The sequence below is a fragment of the Capsicum annuum genome, chromosome 8, assembly GCF_002878395.1.
Source record: "Capsicum annuum cultivar UCD-10X-F1 chromosome 8, UCD10Xv1.1, whole genome shotgun sequence".
Lineage (NCBI taxonomy): Eukaryota > Viridiplantae > Streptophyta > Magnoliopsida > Solanales > Solanaceae > Capsicum > Capsicum annuum.
In genome coordinates, this window is record NC_061118.1 from 37,708,151 (window position 1) to 37,730,106 (window position 21,956).

The following is a 21,956-nucleotide window of genomic DNA, read 5'->3' on the forward strand; positions in this document are numbered from 1 at the left end:
TTTATCTTTTGATACACTCTTCCTCTCTTATTTGAAAAGTACTTTTTCTTTTTTTCATTATACCCGAGGACCCCTCTTGTTTCTAAATAATCTAATTTGATTTGATTTGTTGTTTTGAAATTTTTTGAAATCATATTTCAACTATTACGTGTAATGAAATATTTTTCATATGCAAAAGAGTGTATTCCTTTTTGACAATGTGTAAAAATAATTGTTCTTACCAATTTAATTAACACCAAAATTCTATCATATTACATACTAAAATGTAACGTAGTGTTACCACAACTACAACTTCTTATCAAATTTGAAAATGTAAACATAAGAAATTAAGTTTTTCATATATACAAAAATGATATTGATATGTGTAGTTATCAACTAATATGTGATATAACTCATTTTAAATAGTTTTTTAAAAAAATTAACACATCAAAAAAAGATTTCATATAAAATTTATTTTATTCTCCATTTATTTCTTATTAGAGTTGGATAAATTGATAGTACCAAGTCAATGCTTAGTTAAGAAAAATATTAGACAAACTTAAATCAATGAAAATCAAAGCGTAACCTATAAAAGCAATAAATATTTAATTATTTTAATTTGTAAATACTAAAAGCTAATGCTAGAAAGTATGATTTTGTGTGCTTTGAAGATTTTTTGCCTTTATACAAATATAAATAAAAATTATGATAGTTTTTAAAAATTTCTCCCACAAATTAATGATTGATAAGTTTCATTTAAAAAAAAAAAATATTAAAACTTGATAATCAAATAAAAAATAATACCGAACATATAGACAAACAATAATAAAATTTGTTGATTCAACACACTAAAATTTGACAATAACATAATATCCTTGTTTATGATCTTAGTGGGATCATCTGCATTAACGATTGCAAAATTTTAAAAGAAAAATAAATTTAATTGTCAAAAACCAATCAATAAATATTCAAATAATTGAAGTAATAATTAACAATTATTCTAAGTCAATTATAAAAATAGTTACACATAGTCCAATATAAATGACACCTCGATGCATAAAGCATTTCACGTTCATATAGAGTCTGAAGAAGGGTCAAACTTCGAAGTGTGTAATATAGGTGACGCTATGAATAACTTTATTAAAATAAATATAATACAATATTTAGTTATTTACAAGAAAATGCCACCAAATTTAGCTACAAACAGGACACTTGATTAGTGATGAATGGATTCGGTGCACGAAATATTTCACATTCATGTAGAGTTTGAAGAAGGGCCACAGTCCCGAGAATGTAATGTAGGTAGTTTACCTTGACGCAAGCAAACACCAGTGGCTTCGCGGCTCGCACTGATGACCTATAGGTGACACAGAAACAACTTTACCGAAGCTCCAAGGCTTCCTTTCACATGTCCTCAACATAAAGATGATAGCTCCACGGCTCGCACTCATGACCTATAGGTGACACAGAAACAACTTTACCGAAGCTCCAACGCTTCCTTTCACATGTCCTCGACATAAAGATGAGATACTATATTTACAAGAACATGGCACAAATATTATCTACAAACAGGACACTTGATCAATGATGAATGGATTCGATGCACGAAGCATTTCACATTCATTTAGAGTTCGCAGAAGGGTCACACTCCTGAGAGTGTAATGTAGGTTCAGGGGCGGAGCTACTCTTGGGCCAGGGGATTCGTCCGGACACCCTTCGGGCAGAAGATTATGTAATATATACATGGTTATAATTATTTTTTATGTATATATAGTAGATGTTGAACCTCCTTCGGTTAGTTCGTCTGTTCACTTATGAACCCCCTTAGTGAAAATCCTGGCTCCGCCACTATTGTAGGTAGTTTACCTTTTACGCAAGCAAACACCAGTGGCTCCACGGCTCACACTCATGACCTATAGGTGACACAGAAACAACTTTACCAAAGCTCCAACGCCCTTTCACATGTCCTCTAACATAAGGATAAAAAGGGCAGCCTGGTGTACTAAAGCTACCGCTATGCGCGGTGTCCGGGGAAGGGCCCCACCACAAGGGTGTATCGTACGCTAACATAAGGATGAGACACTATATTTACAAGAGCATCATGGCACAAGAATTAGTTACAAACAGGACACTTGATCAATCCATTCTCATTACATTTTGGACATCGAATTCGATATCCATTAGAATCTTGATCAGTGATCTTGCAACATCCATGACAACTCAAACACATGACAAATCTAATCCCACAACACACTTTACATGGAAACTTTGAAGAAATCAAAGGTATCCCATGTAACAGTTTCTTTAAAATCCCTTGTTCATGAAGTCCAACAACTTCATCAGCACCACCAATGTGTCTTCCTTTAACAAACAATCTTGGAGGGACTACTCTTATTCCTCCAAGAATCCGCCATAGTTCATCTCTATACGCGATGTGTAAGGACACATCCCTCTCGTAGTAGACAATACCAAAGCTTTCTACTAAGAACCGGATCATACTGCAGTCCTCGAATGTCTTCCTGATCCCTCTAAGGCTCGTGGTGTAGAAAATGACCGCGTCTTGTCCTCCCGGTGGACACTTGTATTCGAAATCAGACAAGCCTTTGTTTTCATCCATGGTGTCTATTTTCTCATGATCAACATCATTTGAAAGATCAAAGCTAATGTTTTGACAAAACATATTACCATTGTCATGTTGTGTGTGTGTTGTTAGTTGACTTGGGAAGTGTTTGGTTGGATGATTTACTTGGAAAACTAATGTTGGAAGGGATTTCATTTTACTTTGTTTGTTTCTCTTGTAGATATATTAGTTTTCACAAAGAAAAGAATTGAGTAACACTTTTGTCTACAACCAAAATTTGAAGGTATTATTGATATGAAAGGGGAATTGATAGGGACTTTTCTATAGTTAGTGGTTGAAAAAGCTACAAAAAAGGCTATTTGTTTGTAGCTTTTTGAACTTGTTAATGATGATAACTAAAATTGACAATCATACCTAGAAAAAAAAAAGAAAAAAAACATGTTCAAGAGCAATGTTGAAGTCAAGATTTTCGCTAAAGGGGTTCAGAATATAAAGAAGAAAATCTATGACGAAGTTCAGTGTTAAGAACCTTGAAGGTCGGACGCATTAAGTTAAAATCCTAAATTCATAACCAGATGTGAAAAACTTCTTCGTAATTTACCACACACAACAATCGAGGTGGACCTTTATCTTTGGCTCAGACCCAATATATATGTAACTAAATAGTGGTAGAATCCCAAACTCGAACTTATAAAGGTCAGATTCTTATTTATTACTATTTCAAGCATTGCGAATGATAATTTTACCATGAGAATAGGTTCGTGCGATCCCAGTAACTTTAATGTGGAGCATAATATACATGCTAAAATCAACAAATCAATGTAAGATTTGAACCACCAATTTTAAAACTAGAACGAATTTAGTGTTGTAACTTGTAAAGTTACTGTCATGTGTCCAGAAGGTCACGAGTTCAAGCCTTGAAAACAGCCACGTAAGACTGCGTACAATTGGGGTCCTTCCTCGAACCCTGCGCATAGCAAAATCTTTACAAACCTTAACGTCGAACTTATTAAGTTAAAATCTTGAATCCGCCCTCATATGGAAATGAAGAGGTGTAACAACAAAGTAGAAGGTGCAAATGGGACCAAATTGAGGAGAGGGGACAAGGTGTGCCACAAGCAATAATACAACCACAAAGGGTGCAAAAGCAATTTCTTTTTATCAGTTGGAAAGTTTTGGAGGATATAAAGCAATAATAGTGGACTCAAAAACACCTTTTGACTTGTTGAGCATGACATGTTCTCGACAAGTCAAAAAGCCATAAAGCAAATTCCCCCTTATATGATGTTGATTGAACAAGCTAACTAGAAACACAATCAATAGTTTCTTTTGGATGTTATTGTTCTCTTCTCATAAAAAAAATCAATGAGCATCCAATGGATGAGATATAGGTATTCAAGTCTTTGAAGGGATAATAAGAGCACACAATACACGATGTCGAAAAAAGAAAGAACATGTCACGAGTTCAAACCTTGTCTGGCATTTTAAGTGGAGAAGGTTAAGCGAGTCCATTAAGAAAGAACATGGCACGAGTTCAAACTTTGACTGCGTTTAAGTGGAGAAGGCTAAAAGAATCCATTAAGAAAGAACAAGTCACAAATGCATACCTTGTCCGGCGTTTAATTGGAGAAGGCTAAAAGAGTCCATCAAGAAAGAACATGTCACGAGTTCAAACCTTGTCTGACATTTAAGTGGAGAAGGCTAAAAGAGTTCATCAAGAAAGAACACAAAGTCCATTAAGAAAGAACATGTCACGAGTTCAAACCTTGTCTAACGTTTAGGTGGAGAAGGCTAAAAGAGTCCATCAAGAACGAACACAAAGTCCATTAAGAAAGAACATGTCACGAGTTCAAACCTTGTCTGACGTTTAAGTGGAGAAGGCTAAAAGAGTCCATTAAGAAAGAACATGTCATGAGTTCAAACCTCGTCCGGCGTTTAAGTGGAGGCAGCTAATAGAGACTATTATTCATAGAGTTCAGAACCTTATGTAATCTCAACTAGACAAGCCAAACAGCAGGAGCAACAAATCTTTTGCCCTATAATAGCGCGGGACTTTTTTCGTCTTGGTTGTCCACACGGTGTCAGGTACCCACATTAGGACCTCGACTGTTTTGGATTTGCAACACGTAAGATCCATTAAAAGGGAAAGCGCTACCTACCAAAGTTCTTTTCATAACCAAGACCTCAAGTTCATTCCGAAAACTCTGAGATGCAACAGGAAACACTCCCTTCAGGCTTAATAGGCAAAAGATACGCAGTATATCACCGAGGACAAAGAAACACAGTTTTCTTGCATCTCTGAGAAAGCCAGCAGTATCGGTATTACTGTATAAAGAGGTACAAGAAAGAGCAACAGACCACACAATACGAGTGTTATACATTAACCAGAGAGAGTGTTAGAGAACCATTATTTATTATGACTAGATTCTTCGACCACTTAGCTAGATGCTGCCAATGCCTGGGATTCATCGAAAAACCCAATGCTGAAGCTAAAACTTATGCATGACAGTTGCTCATTCTTTTCATCCATCATCTTCATTGTCAGAGTGTATGATCCCTGATATGTTAAAAGAATAAAACATTTCAGTATGCTTAATGTATGGGACTCAGACGTAGTTGTATGGTTAAAGGCAGCAAGATTTTCTCCCAATTTAAACCGGGAACACCAAACAAAGACAGCTGATCATGTGAATCAGTATCTGAACAATTAGGGGTCGTTTGGTAGCTTGTTAGAGTTATGCCGCTACTAGTAATGTGTGATCATGATATGTAAATCAGTATTTGAACAATTAGGGGTTGTTTGGTAGCTTGTTAGAGTTATGCCGGTACTAGTAATGTAGGGATTAGTAACGAGGGAATATGTGTGCTATTTTATGTAGGGTTTAGTTAATCGTATATTAGTTATTCCACCTTCTATCCTGCATAAGATAATACATAGACTCCCTCATAACTTATGCATGTATTAGTTATGCGGATTTCTAAATTGCAAACCAATCACCGTATTCATTTTTTACATGAATGCTTACCTCCTAACCAGCTACCAAACTAGCAACCAAACGACCCTTAATAAATATGAAGTAGTGGCAATCCGGAAAAGCATCGTCTAAACCATTGAACAAATATAAGAAAATGTAATCGGAAAAGCATCTTCATGCAATTACAATATACTGGATGGTTTTTATCGACAGAAAAAAAACGTACTGCACCGACCTTGAATGTGGGTCTAATTTCTAGAAGGCTTCCTCCTGAAAACGATGAAGTGTAATAATAGAAGCAAAAAGCAACAAAATCGACAAAAATGGCAAGCAAAAAGAGAACCAAATCTAAAGGCTGTACTCAAACGATAGCTTATTTTTTCTATTTAGATCACTTTTCTTCCCCGGGGGACATAGCACATAGTTTTTAACTTTTGGTGTATAATGGCCTGACCTTCTACCTTTCTCCCCTTAATATCAAGATTTTGTTTGTGGCAAGGTTCGAAACTTACGACATGGACCTAACTCACATCATGTGCGGCTCTCTTGCCACTACACCAAAGCCCCGGGACCCCATTAGCTTTCCATTATCCCAGAACTAGACCCCACTCCTTTCCCAAAGAGGCACAGAAGACTACGACTTGAAGACTTGTAATACAGTAAGAGCTAAGCAGCTCAATAAGTGGAGAGATGAGTATGTTGTTTTAAGAAAACTTATGCAGAATGGAGGTAGCAACAGATAATAATATGGATAGATCAAAACTAAATCAGATAGTTGACTCACAGGTGGAGTAAATCCAGGCAAGGCTTGTGAGTGAGAAATCACGAAATCACCGGATGCTGGGCAAGATGTCTCATTACAAAGGTCAATGGCCTCATGGTGGACATGAAAGAACAAATAGTTGACATCAATCACCAGCTTTCCTCCAGTGAGATTCTTACCTGCAAGGACGATTCATTATTCTAGTCAAAAAGAGAACTTTCAACCATATTTTAAAACTTCTTTTTCCTGTCCAGAACGGGAGCTGAAAAACTAGTAGACCATGTCAATCCCACTGGTCATATGAAAGCAAAAGCTACTTTTGAAGGAATTGCAGAGCCATTTACTCCACGAACATTAAAAAGTGAACCCAGTGCAGCTATTTATAATAAACTTAGCATTTACATCCATGCATAACAAATTCAGTAGTCCATAAACGGTTGGCGGCACCTGTGCCTCAAGAAAGAATCCTTAGATATGATGAACAAACCATAGGCTAGACAAAATTTGCTACCATACATCAGATTGGTAACATATATTAGTGATCAGTTCTCATCACAACATGAGATTTTTACTGCTTACTCCACATAAAAATAGAATCTGGCAATACTATGCATCCAACCAAGAAACACGCATGTCATTACCTTGGACTTTAGTCTTGCTAAGCACAAAATTATTTATTTATTTATTTATTGATGACCGTGGTGTCCAGGCCAGCTTTCGCGCACCTCGACTAATTCCACGGGACTTGCTAAGCACAAATTTAACAGTCTTGGACTCTTAGGAGTTGGATTTATGAGGCCAAAATAAAGTTCGTTTTTTTCTTTTTTTTTTTTTTGCAACTTCTCAAGATCAGACAGCATTAATACAGACACCTCACTTAACAGCTACTGCAAGCAGAGGCGAACTCAAGATTTGAAGACCTCAGGGACACCATTATCTTAACACAAGCATTAGAGAAACTTCCAATTAAGTTATCAGTTTTATTTTTACAACAACAACAAACCCAGTGTATTCCCACCTAGTGGGGTCTGGGGGGGTAAGATGTATGCAGTCCATACCTCTACCTCTGATGAAGTAGAAAGGCTGTTTCCGATAGACCCCCGGCTCAAGGCACGAGATACCACACAAACACATAGTAAAGCACAGAAGCAGATTACATAACATAAATACGGCACCCATAAGTAATATAAAACAGAGGAAAGCAGAGGAAAGCACACAGATTCGTAATACAACATGGAACACGGAACACGGAATCATAACAAGAATAAAACCCCCACCAAGTAATTCCCTACACTAGCGACCCAAACTGGCCCTAATCCTCTGCCGTAATTTGCGTCCTCCAGACCTTCCTATCTAGTGTCATATCCTCAGTGAGCTGTAACTGTTCCATGTCCCGCCTAATCACCTCACCCCAGTACTTCTTCGGCCTACCCCTACCCCGCCTAAAACCATCCAACGCTAGCCTCTCACACCTACGGACCGGGGCATCCATGCCCCTCCTCTTCACGTGTCCGAACCATCTCAATCGTGCTTCCCGCATCTTGCACTCCACTGAAGTCACACCAACCTTCTCCCGGATAGTCTCATTCCGAACTCTATCCCCTCTAGTCAGTCCACACATCCAGCGCAACATCCGCATTTCTGCCACCTTCATTTTTTGGATGTGGGAGTTCTTAACTGGCCAACACTCCGCTCCATACAACAAGGCCGGACGGACTACCACCCTGTAGAATTTGCCTTTAAGCTTGGGCGGCACCTTCTTATCACACAGCACCCCCGACGCGAGTTTCCACTTCATCCATCCCGCCCCAATACGGTGCAAGACATCCTCGTCAATCTCATCGTTACTCTGGATCACGGACCCAAGATACTTGAACCTATCCCTCTTACATACCTCCTGCGCTTCCAGCTTCACTACTACCTCATTCTCCCGCCCCACGTCATTAAACTTGCATTCCACATACTCTGTCTTGCTTCTGCTCACCCTGAACCCTTTAGACTCAAGAGTTTGCCTCCACACCTCTAATTTGTCATTCACACCCCCTCAAGTCTCATCTATAAGAACTACATCGTCTGCAAAAAGCATACACCACGGCACCTCCCCTTGAATACGCCGCGTCAACACATCCATCACCAACGCAAACAAAAAGGGACTAAGAGTAGATCCCTGATGCAATCCTGTCAGGACAGTGAAATGCTCTGAGTCTCCTCCCGCCGTCCTCACCTGGGTTTTCGCTCCATCATACATATCCTTAATTACTCTGATATATGCCAGCGGTACTCCACTCACCTCCAAGCATCTCCAAAGCACCTCCCTGGGGACTTTGTCGTAAGCCTTCTCCAGGTCGATAAACACCATGTGCAGGTCCTTCTTCCTCTCCCTATACTGCTCCACCAACCTCCGTACCAGGTGGATTGCCTCCGTCGTCGAGCGGCCGGGCATAAATCCGAACTGGTTTTCCGAAATAGACACTATCCGTCTCAGCCTCACCTCGACCACTCTCTCCCAGATTAGTTTTATTTTAAAAAAAAAAAAAAAGAAACTTCCAATGGCAACTGAGGATAATGTCGTATCCAACTGGTCACTAGTCGTGTGAGTAGTGTCGAAGACACCAGTATATAGGTCAAATATAGATTCTAGCTAGTACGTAAGATTTAACTCTATTGAAACGATTGAAAGTAATAGCTCAGTGGTTAAGGGTGTGCAAATTAAGCAAACCGACGCAGGTTTGATTCTCGGATTTGTCCTTACTAATTTTTTGATATAGAAGACCTTCAAAGTTTAAATTGAAACAAGAAAAAAAGTAATCAAAAGGTGTCACGTAGGAAGAAACAAACTAGGGTCACAGCTGAGGAAGCAACAGCTTCAACCACAGCTCCAAGTGCAGTTGTGTTTATAAGGGTGCACACATAAATATATATTAGTTCTCAAGATATATACACATACATATATAGAATTTTTTCCGAAGTTAACGGGTGCTTGTGCATCCCCACCCATATACATGGGTCCGCTTTGATTGCAAGGCCATTTACAGCAAAAACCCGTGACCATCAATCTGAAGGTAGAACGACTGGGTCCATCCATGAAACATACTGCCTTTTAGACAACTGATCTATGTCAATGTTCCAAAAATCGGTGTTGTAAACAACTAATTTAGTCCTCCAACTATCTTCAATCACGATTAAGTTGATATTTCAAAAGAAAATACAATTGGCGATAAGAAAGAACTATATTTCAAAAGAAAATACAATTGGCGATAAGAAAGAACTACAACCACCAATCCGAAGGTAGAGTGACAAGAAACTTCAGCAACATGTTAAATGAATGTAAGGTATTTGTCTAACTCTATTTTTTATAAGGTAAATAATTTTATTAACAGCCGGGGAAACCCCATATACAAGCCGTACACCAAAAGAAGAGAACCTGCAACATCACAAGATTAACTTTTTCATAGAAGAGGATGAACTCTTGGATAACACAAAGTGCAGCTTTTCCAAAACTAATCCCATGTATACATCCGAAGACGGGTTTAACTTCAAAGTCTTACTTTGCTAGAGCAAAATTAAGGAGAAATCTTTTAATCCCGGCTGATCTAGAAAACCTAAAGGTCCTTACAGAAAAAAAAAGTACAAGCCAAAGGGAGATGACCCAAAAAGTTACATTTAGAAAAAGGAACCTTAAAGTTAACTGAATACTTGTTGAGCAGTCAAACTGCTTACAAGAAAAAGGCTCTTATTAAAAGGTTGAATCCTCAACAAACTGCGATCACTACTTCTTCTCGATGAGCAAACTCAAAAAAGCAAAATAAGAGAAGTCCTAAAAAATCTTAGAAAGCAAACACCTAGATTGAAAACTAGTACACTATAGCAACAGGAAGTTGCATTCTGAAGGCTGGTAAGCTAATAGAACTAAAAAAACAAATGAAAATCAGATTTACCGTGATATGATCAGCTTTCCCTCGGGTTAAAAAATACATGTCCTCATGCTGTTGATTGGTCGTATCCATAGAAACTCCATCCAAGCCCCTCTACCATTTCTTTCTTTATTTATTTTTTCTACACCTACTGAAGTTTCTTTAAATGCAACTCTCTTAACATTGGATTACATTTGGAGAACAATTCTGCTCCCTCGAGAATCCAACCAACGCAGTATATTGACTAACTGCAAGGATCGTGTTCAATTTCACTCTCATTTTTCACAGGAAACTAGGACCAAAGCTGAAACTGCTTTATCTATTTCGTAGTGTTTAATTTTTTGAAATTCCGAAGTTATAGCATGTTTGGGCAAGCTTCAAAAGACTGCTTATTTTGAAAGTGCTTTTTGTCAGAAGTGTTTTATCGGAAAGTAACAATTTGTGTTTGGCTAATTAATTTATAAGCAGGTTTTGTCAATATTACTGTCTTAAAACATCAGTTTGTGCTTAGCTAATGTTCTAAATTGCTTCCAGAGAAAAAAAATAAAAATTCAGCAACTACTGAGTACTCGAAAGCACTTTTTTCCTAAAAGCTTGATCAAACACCCCAACACTCTAAAATAAGCACCCCAAAAAAAGAACACTTTCGGCTTCCCAAAAGCTTCGCCATACAGGCTATTAGTCATTCAATGTATCGTCATCAAAATTCTACAAAAATATCATTCTACAACACTAATTTCCAGTATGTTAAAAGTTTCATAAGAACTATCTTGATCATATTCAAAAATTTTCGTCCTTGATCAGGAGCTACTGACTTCTTTGCTTGAAGGATCTTTGATTAGGAATTCTCGCAACCTCACTGCAGATGACTTTATCTCAATGATGACTTGATTAAGGGAGCACGATAGGAAGGTATTTTATCTCAAATCAATCTCAGGGCCTATGTTTGGTAGAGGGAAAATAAGAAGAACTCTTTAACAAGCAAATCCATCTGATTTTTCAAAAGGTGAAGAAGCTAAATCAGTAAATTGAGAACAACATTCATTATAAAATATTTATAAACTTATTGTTGTCTTAGGTTCTTTCGATAAGTAAAAAGAGACCCTCAGGGGTCGGTTGGTACGCAGACTAAATTATCTTGGGAGTATATGGGAGGTGGGATAATCTAATCCTATGTTGGATGGGATAAGGTGGGATATCCCAAGACTAAATTTGGAATTAGATTTATACCATGTTTGGTTAATGGTATAATCAATCCCGGGATAAATTTATACCATCAATCAAACATGATATATAATTAGTATTGTACTCAATCCTGGGATATTCCACCTTATCCAACGTTCCAAACGGTCCCCAAGTACTATAATCCTTCACAAACTAGGCTGTTTTATTTTTCTCAATTTACAACACAATCACAAGAAAAATACGTGAAGTCCGAGTCCATATAGGTAAATCACGTCTCTTGCAAAATGCTATGTAAAGAGAGTTTACTCACTAAGTTTAACATAACTATCTCAGCGTGCGCACACTCATCAATATAGACACACACATATTGTCAAACAATATAAGAAAAAATAAAAGGTCAAAAGTTGAACTTCTCAAGGGAAGTTATGCTTTTTATCCCGGGCCTTGTTTGTCAACTCTTTCCAGAATATGAAAGATAAGGAGGATGAAAAATAAAACAGAAACGAAAGGTAAGGATCCAAGTTTCTAACACCATCGTAAATATATCCATGTTAGTATAAAGTTTAACCGCTAGTAAAGTGATTGGTTCAAAAAGAGGGAAAGAAAAGCGAAGAAGAAGGACAAAAGTGTAAAATACGACAAAAGCTTCAAAGACTTGAGCGCTATATACAAGAAGTGTACTCGACATAATTTCTCCACCAGCAATAACATGTTGAGTGCTATATAGAACAGGTGTACTAGACGTAGTTTCTTCTCCAGCAATAACATGAAATTGTATGTTCCCTACTTTTATTACCTTTTCCAATTTTAAGCATATAAAATGCAATAATCTCAAACAAAAAAAAGAGACAGATAAGCAATTAGTTCATACCTGTTTTTGCTTTAATACTGAATGTGGTCGTTTTACCTCCGTGAACAGGATAGGGTGTTATATCTATTTCACTGACCTTCACATCATAATTGGCCCTTTTATCTGCAAACCCGAAAAAACAATTCCATCAGCTGGTATAATATCAGATTTATCTATAATAAAGTTTCCTCAATACCAAGAGATATAATAGTGGAAAGAAACTCAGAGATGCTCAACTTCGGCCAAAAGTGCCTTCCAAACTATGTAGCTCAGACTCTTCAAAAATGCCATCGGGTGCTTGTCAGATCCTTCAAAAGTAGTAGTGCATTTTTTAAGGATCCGACACAGGTGCGGCAAATTTTTGGAGAGTCCGAGCAACTTAGCTTCCAAATACAAAGATACTATCTTTAACAATCTAGAACAAATTCTATACTCCTTCCTGAGTTGGTGTACTTTTTGCTTCACGAGAGTTTAAAAATGATTTTTTTTTTTAAATTATCAAGAATGATGTAGCACTTTCTTCATGAAGTACAACTTATAGCTTAACATGTATAGTATGTAGATAAAGGGCAGCCCGGTGCACTAAAGCTCCCGCTACGCGTAGATTCGGGGAAGGGCCCCACCACAAGGGTGTATTGTACGCAACCTTACCTTGCATTTCTGCCAGAGACTGTTTCCAAGGCTTGAACCCAACATGAATTTATACCAAACTAAGCTTTTACAAGCTTCCAACTCTACCAAAGGAGATAATTTCAAGACAGTACAAGAAAAGAAAAAAACACAACAAATCAATCACCAAACACAAGAACAATATCAGGAAAATCGTCAGTTGAAACAGAAACAAACACAACAAATCAGCCAAAATCAGATAGCACAAAATACTAAAAGAAAAACCTTAAAAGTCAAAAAAACAAAATGTGTATCTATCTGTACAGGTGGAAATATTAGTCCGTGGAATCATAACACAACCAAGTTTGAGATGATTATTGACCCATCCGTTTATTAACTCAGCCCATCAAAATTTGAGCTGGTACGTAGTCTAAATTGATCCATGAGAAATAATGTCAAAAAGACATCCTTTTATTTTATATATTATATATAGTCATATATAGGCATCCATCAAACAGATTCAACAGAAAATCAAGGGTGAAAACAAACAAACAAAACTAAGCTTGTACAGTCAAACCTCTCTTTAACGGTCCTCATTATAGCAACATGACTTTCTCCAGAACCAGAACCGAATTCTTATGTTATATTTTACTTTTCTATAACAGCATTCTACCTATAACAACAACGCGCTCATTATAGTCGTACTTTCTTTATAAAATTGCCCCTCTATAATGGCCATAACTCAAATATTATGCAATAATATTTTGAAAGAAATATATCACGCACAAACTAAACTACCAAAACATTTATGATAAACATCATTAGCATCCTGGGCATAGTAAATTTCAAGTACGAATATCTAATTTGAAGGAAAAAAATGTATTTACTCGCTGCACATCAGTAATGTCATAACTTCACGAGGAAAGACTCCCGATGTTGCCATTTTTTATATTCAAACTCTTTTTAATTTTACATACCTTTGTTAATAACAGTTAAAAGGAAATCTAAACATAAAATGTCAGTACACATATATAACAACAATACCTCACTATAGCAGCTATGAAATTTTCAGACCAAAAATAGCAATCACAAACAACATAAATCCAGACAGTTTGAACATTAATTACAGAAAATCTCGACATTTTTCATAATTACTGAAAATCTCGATTTTGGGTCTCCTGACACATCCAGCGAGGATATATTTTTTTCTTTGTAAAAATACATAATAAATAGCTCGTGATACATTTTTTCTGTCACTTTGTGGGAATATACTGGGTATATTGTTGTTGTTGTTGATACATTTTTTCTGATTTTGAGTCTGTTGAGATACATAATAATCCAACGAATACATTTTTCTAAAGATACATTTTTTTTTCTTTGTAAAGATACATAAATAGCTCCCGATACATTTTTCCTGATTTTGAGTATGTCGAGATACATAATACAACCAACAAAGATACATTTTTTTTCTTTGCAACAACAACAACAACAAAAAACCCAGTGTATTCCCGCAAAGTGGGGTCGGGGAGGGTAAAATGTACGCAGTCCATACCGCTACCTCCGAAGAAATAGAGAGGTTGTTTCCGATAGACCCGACATTTTTTTTCTTTGCAAAGATACATAATTAGCTATGGCTAATATTTTTTTTCAATTATGAGTCTGTACATAATTAGTTGAGATTTTTGTAAGGATAGAAATTTGTGTAAATATGATAAATTAAAGGTATATGTTTATGTTATTTTTCCAAATAACAATGAGGGTATTTCCTATAAACCCTCTGCTTAAATAAATCATCAAAAAACATATGCTATAAAAAATAAAAAAATAAAAAAAGTAAAGCCGCTAGAATTCAAGAATCAAAAATGGGTATCTACAAAACAGATTGATCAAACAATAAAACAAAAAGATTCAACAAAAACTACATCAGAAGTCAAACAAACCAATTTTCTTTATTTTTAACAAAAAAAAAAATAGAGAAACACTTACTGCAATATTCGAAATCAGTGGATTCAGCAGAAGTAAAAGGAGAAAGAAGACATGGGAAGACAAGAAGAATAACAAGGAAGAATTTCATTGCCATTGATTGAAGCAATTAGCAAAAAAGATAGGATGAGAGAATATGTAGGGAAACTGTTAAAGTATTAAATAAAATACCCAACAAATCTCCTATTTAACCAAAACTTAAAATATTATATATTAATAATACCTGTGTTAATAATATTTATGTTAATAATTATATTATTTTATTATGCAGTATTTAATTTGATGTATTAAAAATAATATAAATTACATAATTTTTTTTAAAAAATATCCTCTATAAAAATATGGTAGAAAGTTAAAAAGAATGTCCAAAAGATTTTTGGAGAGACTTGTGATTTTAACCATATTAATACATGCATGCATTAAAATCTATTTGTATTACTAATACCATAAATATTTACGTTTTTAGTAATATATTCTTTAATACCCAATAAAGTATATAAATAATGTAAGTATTATTAATATATAATATGAAAAGTTGTATAAAATAAGATATTAATAATATACAAAGATAATGTAATCATTAAATTTTTTAACACACTCTGTCAAACGAGGTGAGTTTGAAAGATCAATCATATTTTACTTTTATTTACTAATTAATGGTCTATCACTAATTTCAAGCATAAAATTTATTATATTAAAAAAAAGATATAGTAAAATTATTTTTATTATTTATTATTTTTTAAGATGTATATTACGATAATAGTGGATAAGTATTGTTAGTATCATATGCTAAAATACTTAGCAGAATCTGGGGTTCATATAAATCAATAAATTTAGTAATTTGTTTGTCCTACTTATTTAATTGGAAAACGGTTATTTTAAAATTAATTCAGTTTTAATTATTTTTATATTACTCTTAATATGAATATAAATAATATTATAATTAGAGATAAATAATTTTAAAATAAATTATTTGATGATTTTTTTAATTAAATATCTGATAGATTCATCTTAAAATTAACTATTAAATATATATTCTTTTTTATATCGAACAAGCCTTAAGAGTTAATTAAATTATAAATTATTATAAGTTGTAGCATTGTTTATATAAACAAAAAAAAATATTTATTCAATTATAATAATTTTTTTGATGTAAATATGGAATGAAAACAAAATTTTATTCCAAAGGTCACATTTGGAAAGGTACTTAGGAAAAAGAGATCAGACAAGATAAAGATTATTAGGTGGACAAACAATACCCAACAAAATTGGGAAAAAGAGATTCTTTTCTTAACTGTGTTGTGTTGACTTTATAATTATAAATTAGTTGATTTAAGCATAGTAAAGTTATTTTCGTGTGATTTATAATTTATCGATTTAATTCATAGAAATACACTTAATATTTGTATTAAAATAGGTTGTTCGCGTCATGTCCTTTGAGACATCTTTTTTTTAAAAAAGATTATGTTACTATTGGATGTTTTATGTATTGAGCTGTACTTTGACTGATTCGATAACGAGAGAGAATGATTTTATTTTTCTTATATTAGTAAGAAAAGATAATTTGATTGAACGAAAGTCTTGGAATAGCGGTAAAGTCATTTTCTGTGTGATTTATAGATCGTACATTTGAGTTTCGTAGAAACGTTCATTGATGTTTGTATTCAAATAGATTGTCTACGTAATAAGCAGGAGTTTATGTACTTCACTTTATAATCTGCATAAATTAATACATAAATTTCCTCGTAACTTATACATATATCATTATGCCGAGCCAACACACTCATACGCGGCAGACGGACGGGGCCGGTTTGATCTATCTATTTCACAATTCCGACGAGTGTGAGTGTATCTGTTCGGCATCAGTTTTGCTCAAAAACCCGACCTCGTCCGTCGGTTTGACATCAATTTTATATCTAAATAAATTATTTTCTAATCAAATAAGAAATACGATATTACTTCTACAAAATTTATTACCTGCATAACTCACTTCCAAATCGTATACTAAATCGACTCCTTATAGTATACTAATATATTCATTCCAACTTTAATATAACATAGGATTTCTATTCTCCTTTTCTAATTCAAATTATAAAGCAAAAAATTAAAGGAGACCTAAAAACAAATTATTCTCATTACCATAATTTTTTTTCTATCAAACATATGATATTATTACTCAAAATCAACGAACTCATACATACCTCCTAACCAATTATCAAACATATAATATTACTTATACGAAAACATAATATCTGCATAACTCACTTCAAATCATCTATCAAACGTTCAAAACCGGAGCTAAATCCGGCTATACTCCGTTGTTTTTTTTCCTACTTCCAAGATCAACAGACACATCACAGAATCACGCATAAACTATGATATAATTTTTCGATGGATGATATTCGATTGCACCTCTTGAAACTTAAATTTGTATTTCTTTTACTATTAATAAGCAATTATAGAAAAAAAAAAATGAGGAGATTATTATACATAAAGAATCCAAACAAAAAAAATTGGCTATAGAAGAAAACTATTTTCTCCTAGTGACACATATTATATATAATACATGTAAATTTAGACGAAGAGATAATTAATCTATAATATAGATAGAAATAAGAAATACTTGGTAGGTAGACTCATGCTAAAGTAAGACTTCTCAGGACGAATCAAGATAAAGTTCACAAAATAGCCACTTTTAGTCTCTATAGTTGAAAAATAGCCATTATTATGGGTTTTCTAATTTAAAAAATAAAGCTAAATAACGATATCTTAGAGTTTCACATGTGGACGTGAAACCCCATAACGTTAACTATTTTTCAAAAATAGGTCCGAAAATAGCCTCTTTTCAGCCTCTATAATTGAAAAAATAGCCATTATGGAGTTTCCAAATTTCACATATAAACACTGTAACAATATGCAAGATTTTCACCCATAAACTTGAAACCCCACGATGTTAAATATTTTTCAAAAATAGGCCCGAAAATAGCCACTTTTCAGCCTCTATAATTGAAAAAATAGCCATTATTATGGAGTTTCAAATTTCACATATGAAACTCCGTGACAATATCCAAGATTTTCGCCTATGAACTTGAAACCCACGATGTTAATTATATTTTCAAAAATAGGGCCGAAAAGTGGCCAGTAAACGCTGTTTCGCCCCAAATCTGGATTAATCGAGTTCAAACGTGAATATAAGTCCCTAAGAAAACATTGTCTTTGAATGACACTCTATCCAAGAGGTCTAGTTGCCAAAGGAACAGCTTCAGCCATGACATCAACTAGTTCTCAAAAATAGTGTCGAAAAGTGACCGGTGAACACTAGTTCGCCTCAAATTCAAATTAATCGAGCTCCAGAACGGATATCAGCCACTAAAAAGCCATTGTCTTTGAATGGCACTTTATCCAAGAGGTTTAGTTGCCAAAGGAACAACTTCAGCCATGACATCAACTATTTCTCAAAAATAATGTCAAAAAGTGACAAGTGAACACTATTTCGCCTCAAATTCAAATTAATCAAGCTCCAGAACGGATATCAGCCACTAAAAAGCCATTGAATTTGAATGGCCCTTTATCCAAGAGGTCTAGTTGACTTCAGCCATGACATCAACTATTTCTCAAAAATAGTGTCGAAAAGTGACCGGTGAACACTATTTCGCCTCTAATCGAGCTCCAGAACAGATATCAGACACTAAAAGCCATTGAATTTGATGGAACTTTATCCAAGAGGTCTAGTTGCCAGAGGAACAACTTCAGCCAATGGAGTTGATAGTGGTGTTGGCAATGGAGATGTTCTACAAATAGGACAAGTTGGATGTAACCTCAACCATGGATCCACACATTTCAAATGAAACAAATGACCACAATCAGGCAATTGTCTTAACATGTCACTATTCTTGTAATCAGCCAAACAAATTGAACAACAACTACTTGCTGTTGAATAATAATCCTTACATGCTTCCGAATACATCACTTTTGGAAAACTCGATAGGGTTTCCTCATCAAGCCCCACGTCCACGTCAACAACCACTTGTTGTACCTCATTATTATCATCATTATTATTATTATTCCGTTGCCTCCTCCTCCGCGGGGCCTCTACTATCGTTTGATGTCTCGTACAAAAGTAGGACGTCAGAGTGATAGTCGTTATCAATAACAATATGCCAGTTGAGACCCCGATCCCATAGGCGAATCCACCTATGTTATGCGATCCTAGGAACGCGTCGACCGAGGAGTTTGGATCAGGGCTAGAGGCTGTGGCATTCATGATGATAATGTTGAGGATGTTATTGTGGTTTTGGTTTGGTTTTTAGCCATGATGTTTTAGGACAATGAGAAATGGTCTAAAAGATTTTTGTAAGTCAAACTATTTGCATATGATAATAAAGGGAAGTTTGATTGGGGAAGGTGCATTTGGACTTCAACGTGTAATGATTACTTTAAAAATTTGTATCATCAATGAAAGATATATATAAAGCAAAACGTAAAGTGTATTTGATCAAGAGTCTTCATGTGAATATATATATATATATAGTGCTTTCCACTAGATATTTTGTACTCGTCTATGTTGCTCGGACTCTTCAAAAAAGATTAATGGATATGTGTCGAATTTAATAAAATTAATATATTCTGGAGAATTCGATCCGGGTGCAGCATCGAAAGTGAGGAATCTGTGCAACTTGGGTACTTGTTTGAGAAGTGACTAAATTCGAATTTACATCGAAAAACTTCACTTTAAGGTCTAAGTCGTTAAGTAGATAGATTAGAAGTTTGACAAAGAATATTCAAGATTTAATATATATATATATATATATATATATAAAAGTAACATTTAACTTACATAAACAAGATTTATAATTTTTTGGCAAGGAGAGTCCAACTGATCACTCTTCGTTGGTCGTATAGCTTCGCCACTGAAATGCTCCCTAACAACAAAGACGGAGCTAGAATTCAAACTTTAGGAGTTCCAAATTATAGAATAACGACGTCGACATCAAATATTAGTAACTGAATTCTGTCGTATCCATAAGTAACCTTCTAGCTCTACCCCAACGTCTATTATAGGATAGCAACATCAATTGTTGGTAACTCAATTCTGTCGTATTCGCAATAGGAGTGGAGCCACCTTTAGCTCAGGGGATTCATCCGAACCTCCTTTGACGAAAAATTATACTATAATTTATACATGATTAAAATTGTCTTTTATGTACATATAGTTGACAGTTGACACTGACCTCCTTCAGCTAGTTCATATGTTTACTTCTGACCCCCTTTAGTAAAAATTCTGACTTCGCCACTGATCGACAAATAACCTTCTAGCTCTGCCCCTACCTACGAAAGATGATTTTATTTTTAAGACTGTATCCGAGACTTTTGATTAAAAATAAAATATCATTTATATAGTTTTTTCTAAGTAGTTCATTTCATGTTGGGGTGTTAGGTGTGAGATGTCAACGATTGATTTTATTTTTAAGACTGTATCCGAGACTTTTGATTAAAAATAAAATATCATTTATATAGTTTTTTCTAAGTAGTTCATTTCATGTTGGGGTGTTAGGTGTGAGATGTCAACGATTTGCCTCTTTATATCCTTATCTTCAAACGTTTGATTCATGTGACTAACGTCTTTCTTTCTAGCTAACAAAAAATAATTCAACTTTTTCAATTTGTAAAATAATATCTTTTGTATAATAACTAATAAATAAGTTATCCAATTATTGCACTGCACGTTCCAACCACCAAAAAATAATAGTGTTTATAACTATAGGATATAAATTACCTTTTTTAAAAGGAAAGGCTGACCGTCGAAATATTAGAAATGACTCATTTATGTTATCCGTTATAAGTTTGTCTTATTTGTATCATTTCCACTGAAAGATTGACTCATCAATGTCACTATCATTATGGAAAGGTTCATTTGTACCATTATGTTTTTTGTAAACTCATTTTTACCACGTGGCCTCTTATTAGAGGTCATGTAGCAAAATTAATTTGCAAAATCACCTAGCAAAATGATGAGATAAATGAACTTTTTTCTATAACAGCAGTGACATAGATGAGCTAAACATTTAAAGACAATGATATAGATGAGCCAAAATTATAATGGATGACATAGAGGAGAGCCATTTTCAATAGTTCGATGGCATATTTAAGCTTTTTTCATTTTTAAAAAAAAATTACGTGTCCAATACCCGTATTAAAACTCAAATTTGCATCAAAAAAATTCACATTGATACATAAAGTGCTCTCTAACAAAGACAACTTCATACCAGTAAGGTTCGTATACAGAATTTGTTATGTGTATGAAATTTGCTAGACATTTTTTTTTTCACGTTTGAACCTTTTTATAAATTCTAAACATAAATGTTCCTATTGACAACTTTATTATTATCAAATTTGTTACGACATATTTCAACTTTATGGGGACTTATTACCCGCTTCCCTCCACCCCCGAATTAAATTTTAGCGTATTTTTATCAACCTTTTTAGTTGACGCAGCACAATGACAGTTCTTCATGCGCCTCAGATGTTTAACTTCACGCAAGGTGGCTACATCAACACAAAAGGGTGTTAAAAATACATTAAAATTGAGTTCGGAGATAATAAGGACCCCGTGAAGTTGAATTGTATTGTAACAACTTTGACCGTAGTTCAAAGAATATAGATGATTATTCCTAAAAACCAGTTTAAATATTGTCAATATGACTTTGACAACTTAGTTTTGATATCAACATCAATAGTACAATCAAATTGTTAAAAATTCAAACTTGCAATCTAACTACTATAATGATTGAATTGTTTAATCACCTCCAAATTAAAGAGTATAATTTCAGAATAAATGCACTTTTTGTTTGAATAAAATACTCATTCATGATTTATATATGAAATTTAATCCATAAAATGTTTGATATGACACAAATTAGGATAAAATGTTATTAGAAAGTAGATTGTGGTCTTGCTTATCCTTCTATACTGATAGTCGTAGTATTTCTCTTGTAGTTTCTTGTTCTTCAGTTACTGTTACTATCTGTTATTTCTTGTAATTCGATTAGTCGATTAACACACCATTTTGTTGTAGTTGTTGTTCCTTTTTTTTGGGGGGGGGGGGGGGGGGGGGGGG

At 34.6% G+C, this 21,956-nt stretch overlaps 3 protein-coding genes across 3 annotated transcripts; all 3 read right to left on the reverse strand.

The window, feature by feature from the left end:
* Positions 1-946: 946 nt before the first annotated feature.
* LOC107846107 (uncharacterized protein At5g39865) lies at positions 947-2,876 on the reverse strand. The gene has a single exon (XM_016690576.2). It carries the CDS (start codon positions 2,753-2,755, stop codon positions 2,093-2,095), a length of 663 nt encoding a protein of 220 aa, XP_016546062.1. The 5' UTR covers positions 2,756-2,876; the 3' UTR covers positions 947-2,092.
* A 1,946-nt stretch (positions 2,877-4,822) lies between these two features.
* Positions 4,823-15,255, reverse strand: LOC107846112 (putative phosphatidylglycerol/phosphatidylinositol transfer protein DDB_G0282179). Its single transcript, XM_016690582.2, has 4 exons — positions 14,843-15,255; positions 12,269-12,370; positions 6,320-6,477; positions 4,823-5,117 (listed from the first exon to the last, which is right to left on the reverse strand). Exons 1-4 carry the CDS (start codon positions 14,934-14,936, stop codon positions 4,998-5,000), a joined length of 474 nt encoding a protein of 157 aa, XP_016546068.1. The 5' UTR covers positions 14,937-15,255; the 3' UTR covers positions 4,823-4,997.
* A 1,753-nt stretch (positions 15,256-17,008) lies between these two features.
* Positions 17,009-19,309, reverse strand: LOC107857235 (RING-H2 finger protein ATL70). The gene has a single exon (XM_016702167.2). It carries the CDS (start codon positions 19,101-19,103, stop codon positions 18,555-18,557), a length of 549 nt encoding a protein of 182 aa, XP_016557653.1. The 5' UTR covers positions 19,104-19,309; the 3' UTR covers positions 17,009-18,554.
* Positions 19,310-21,956: the final 2,647 nt, after the last annotated feature.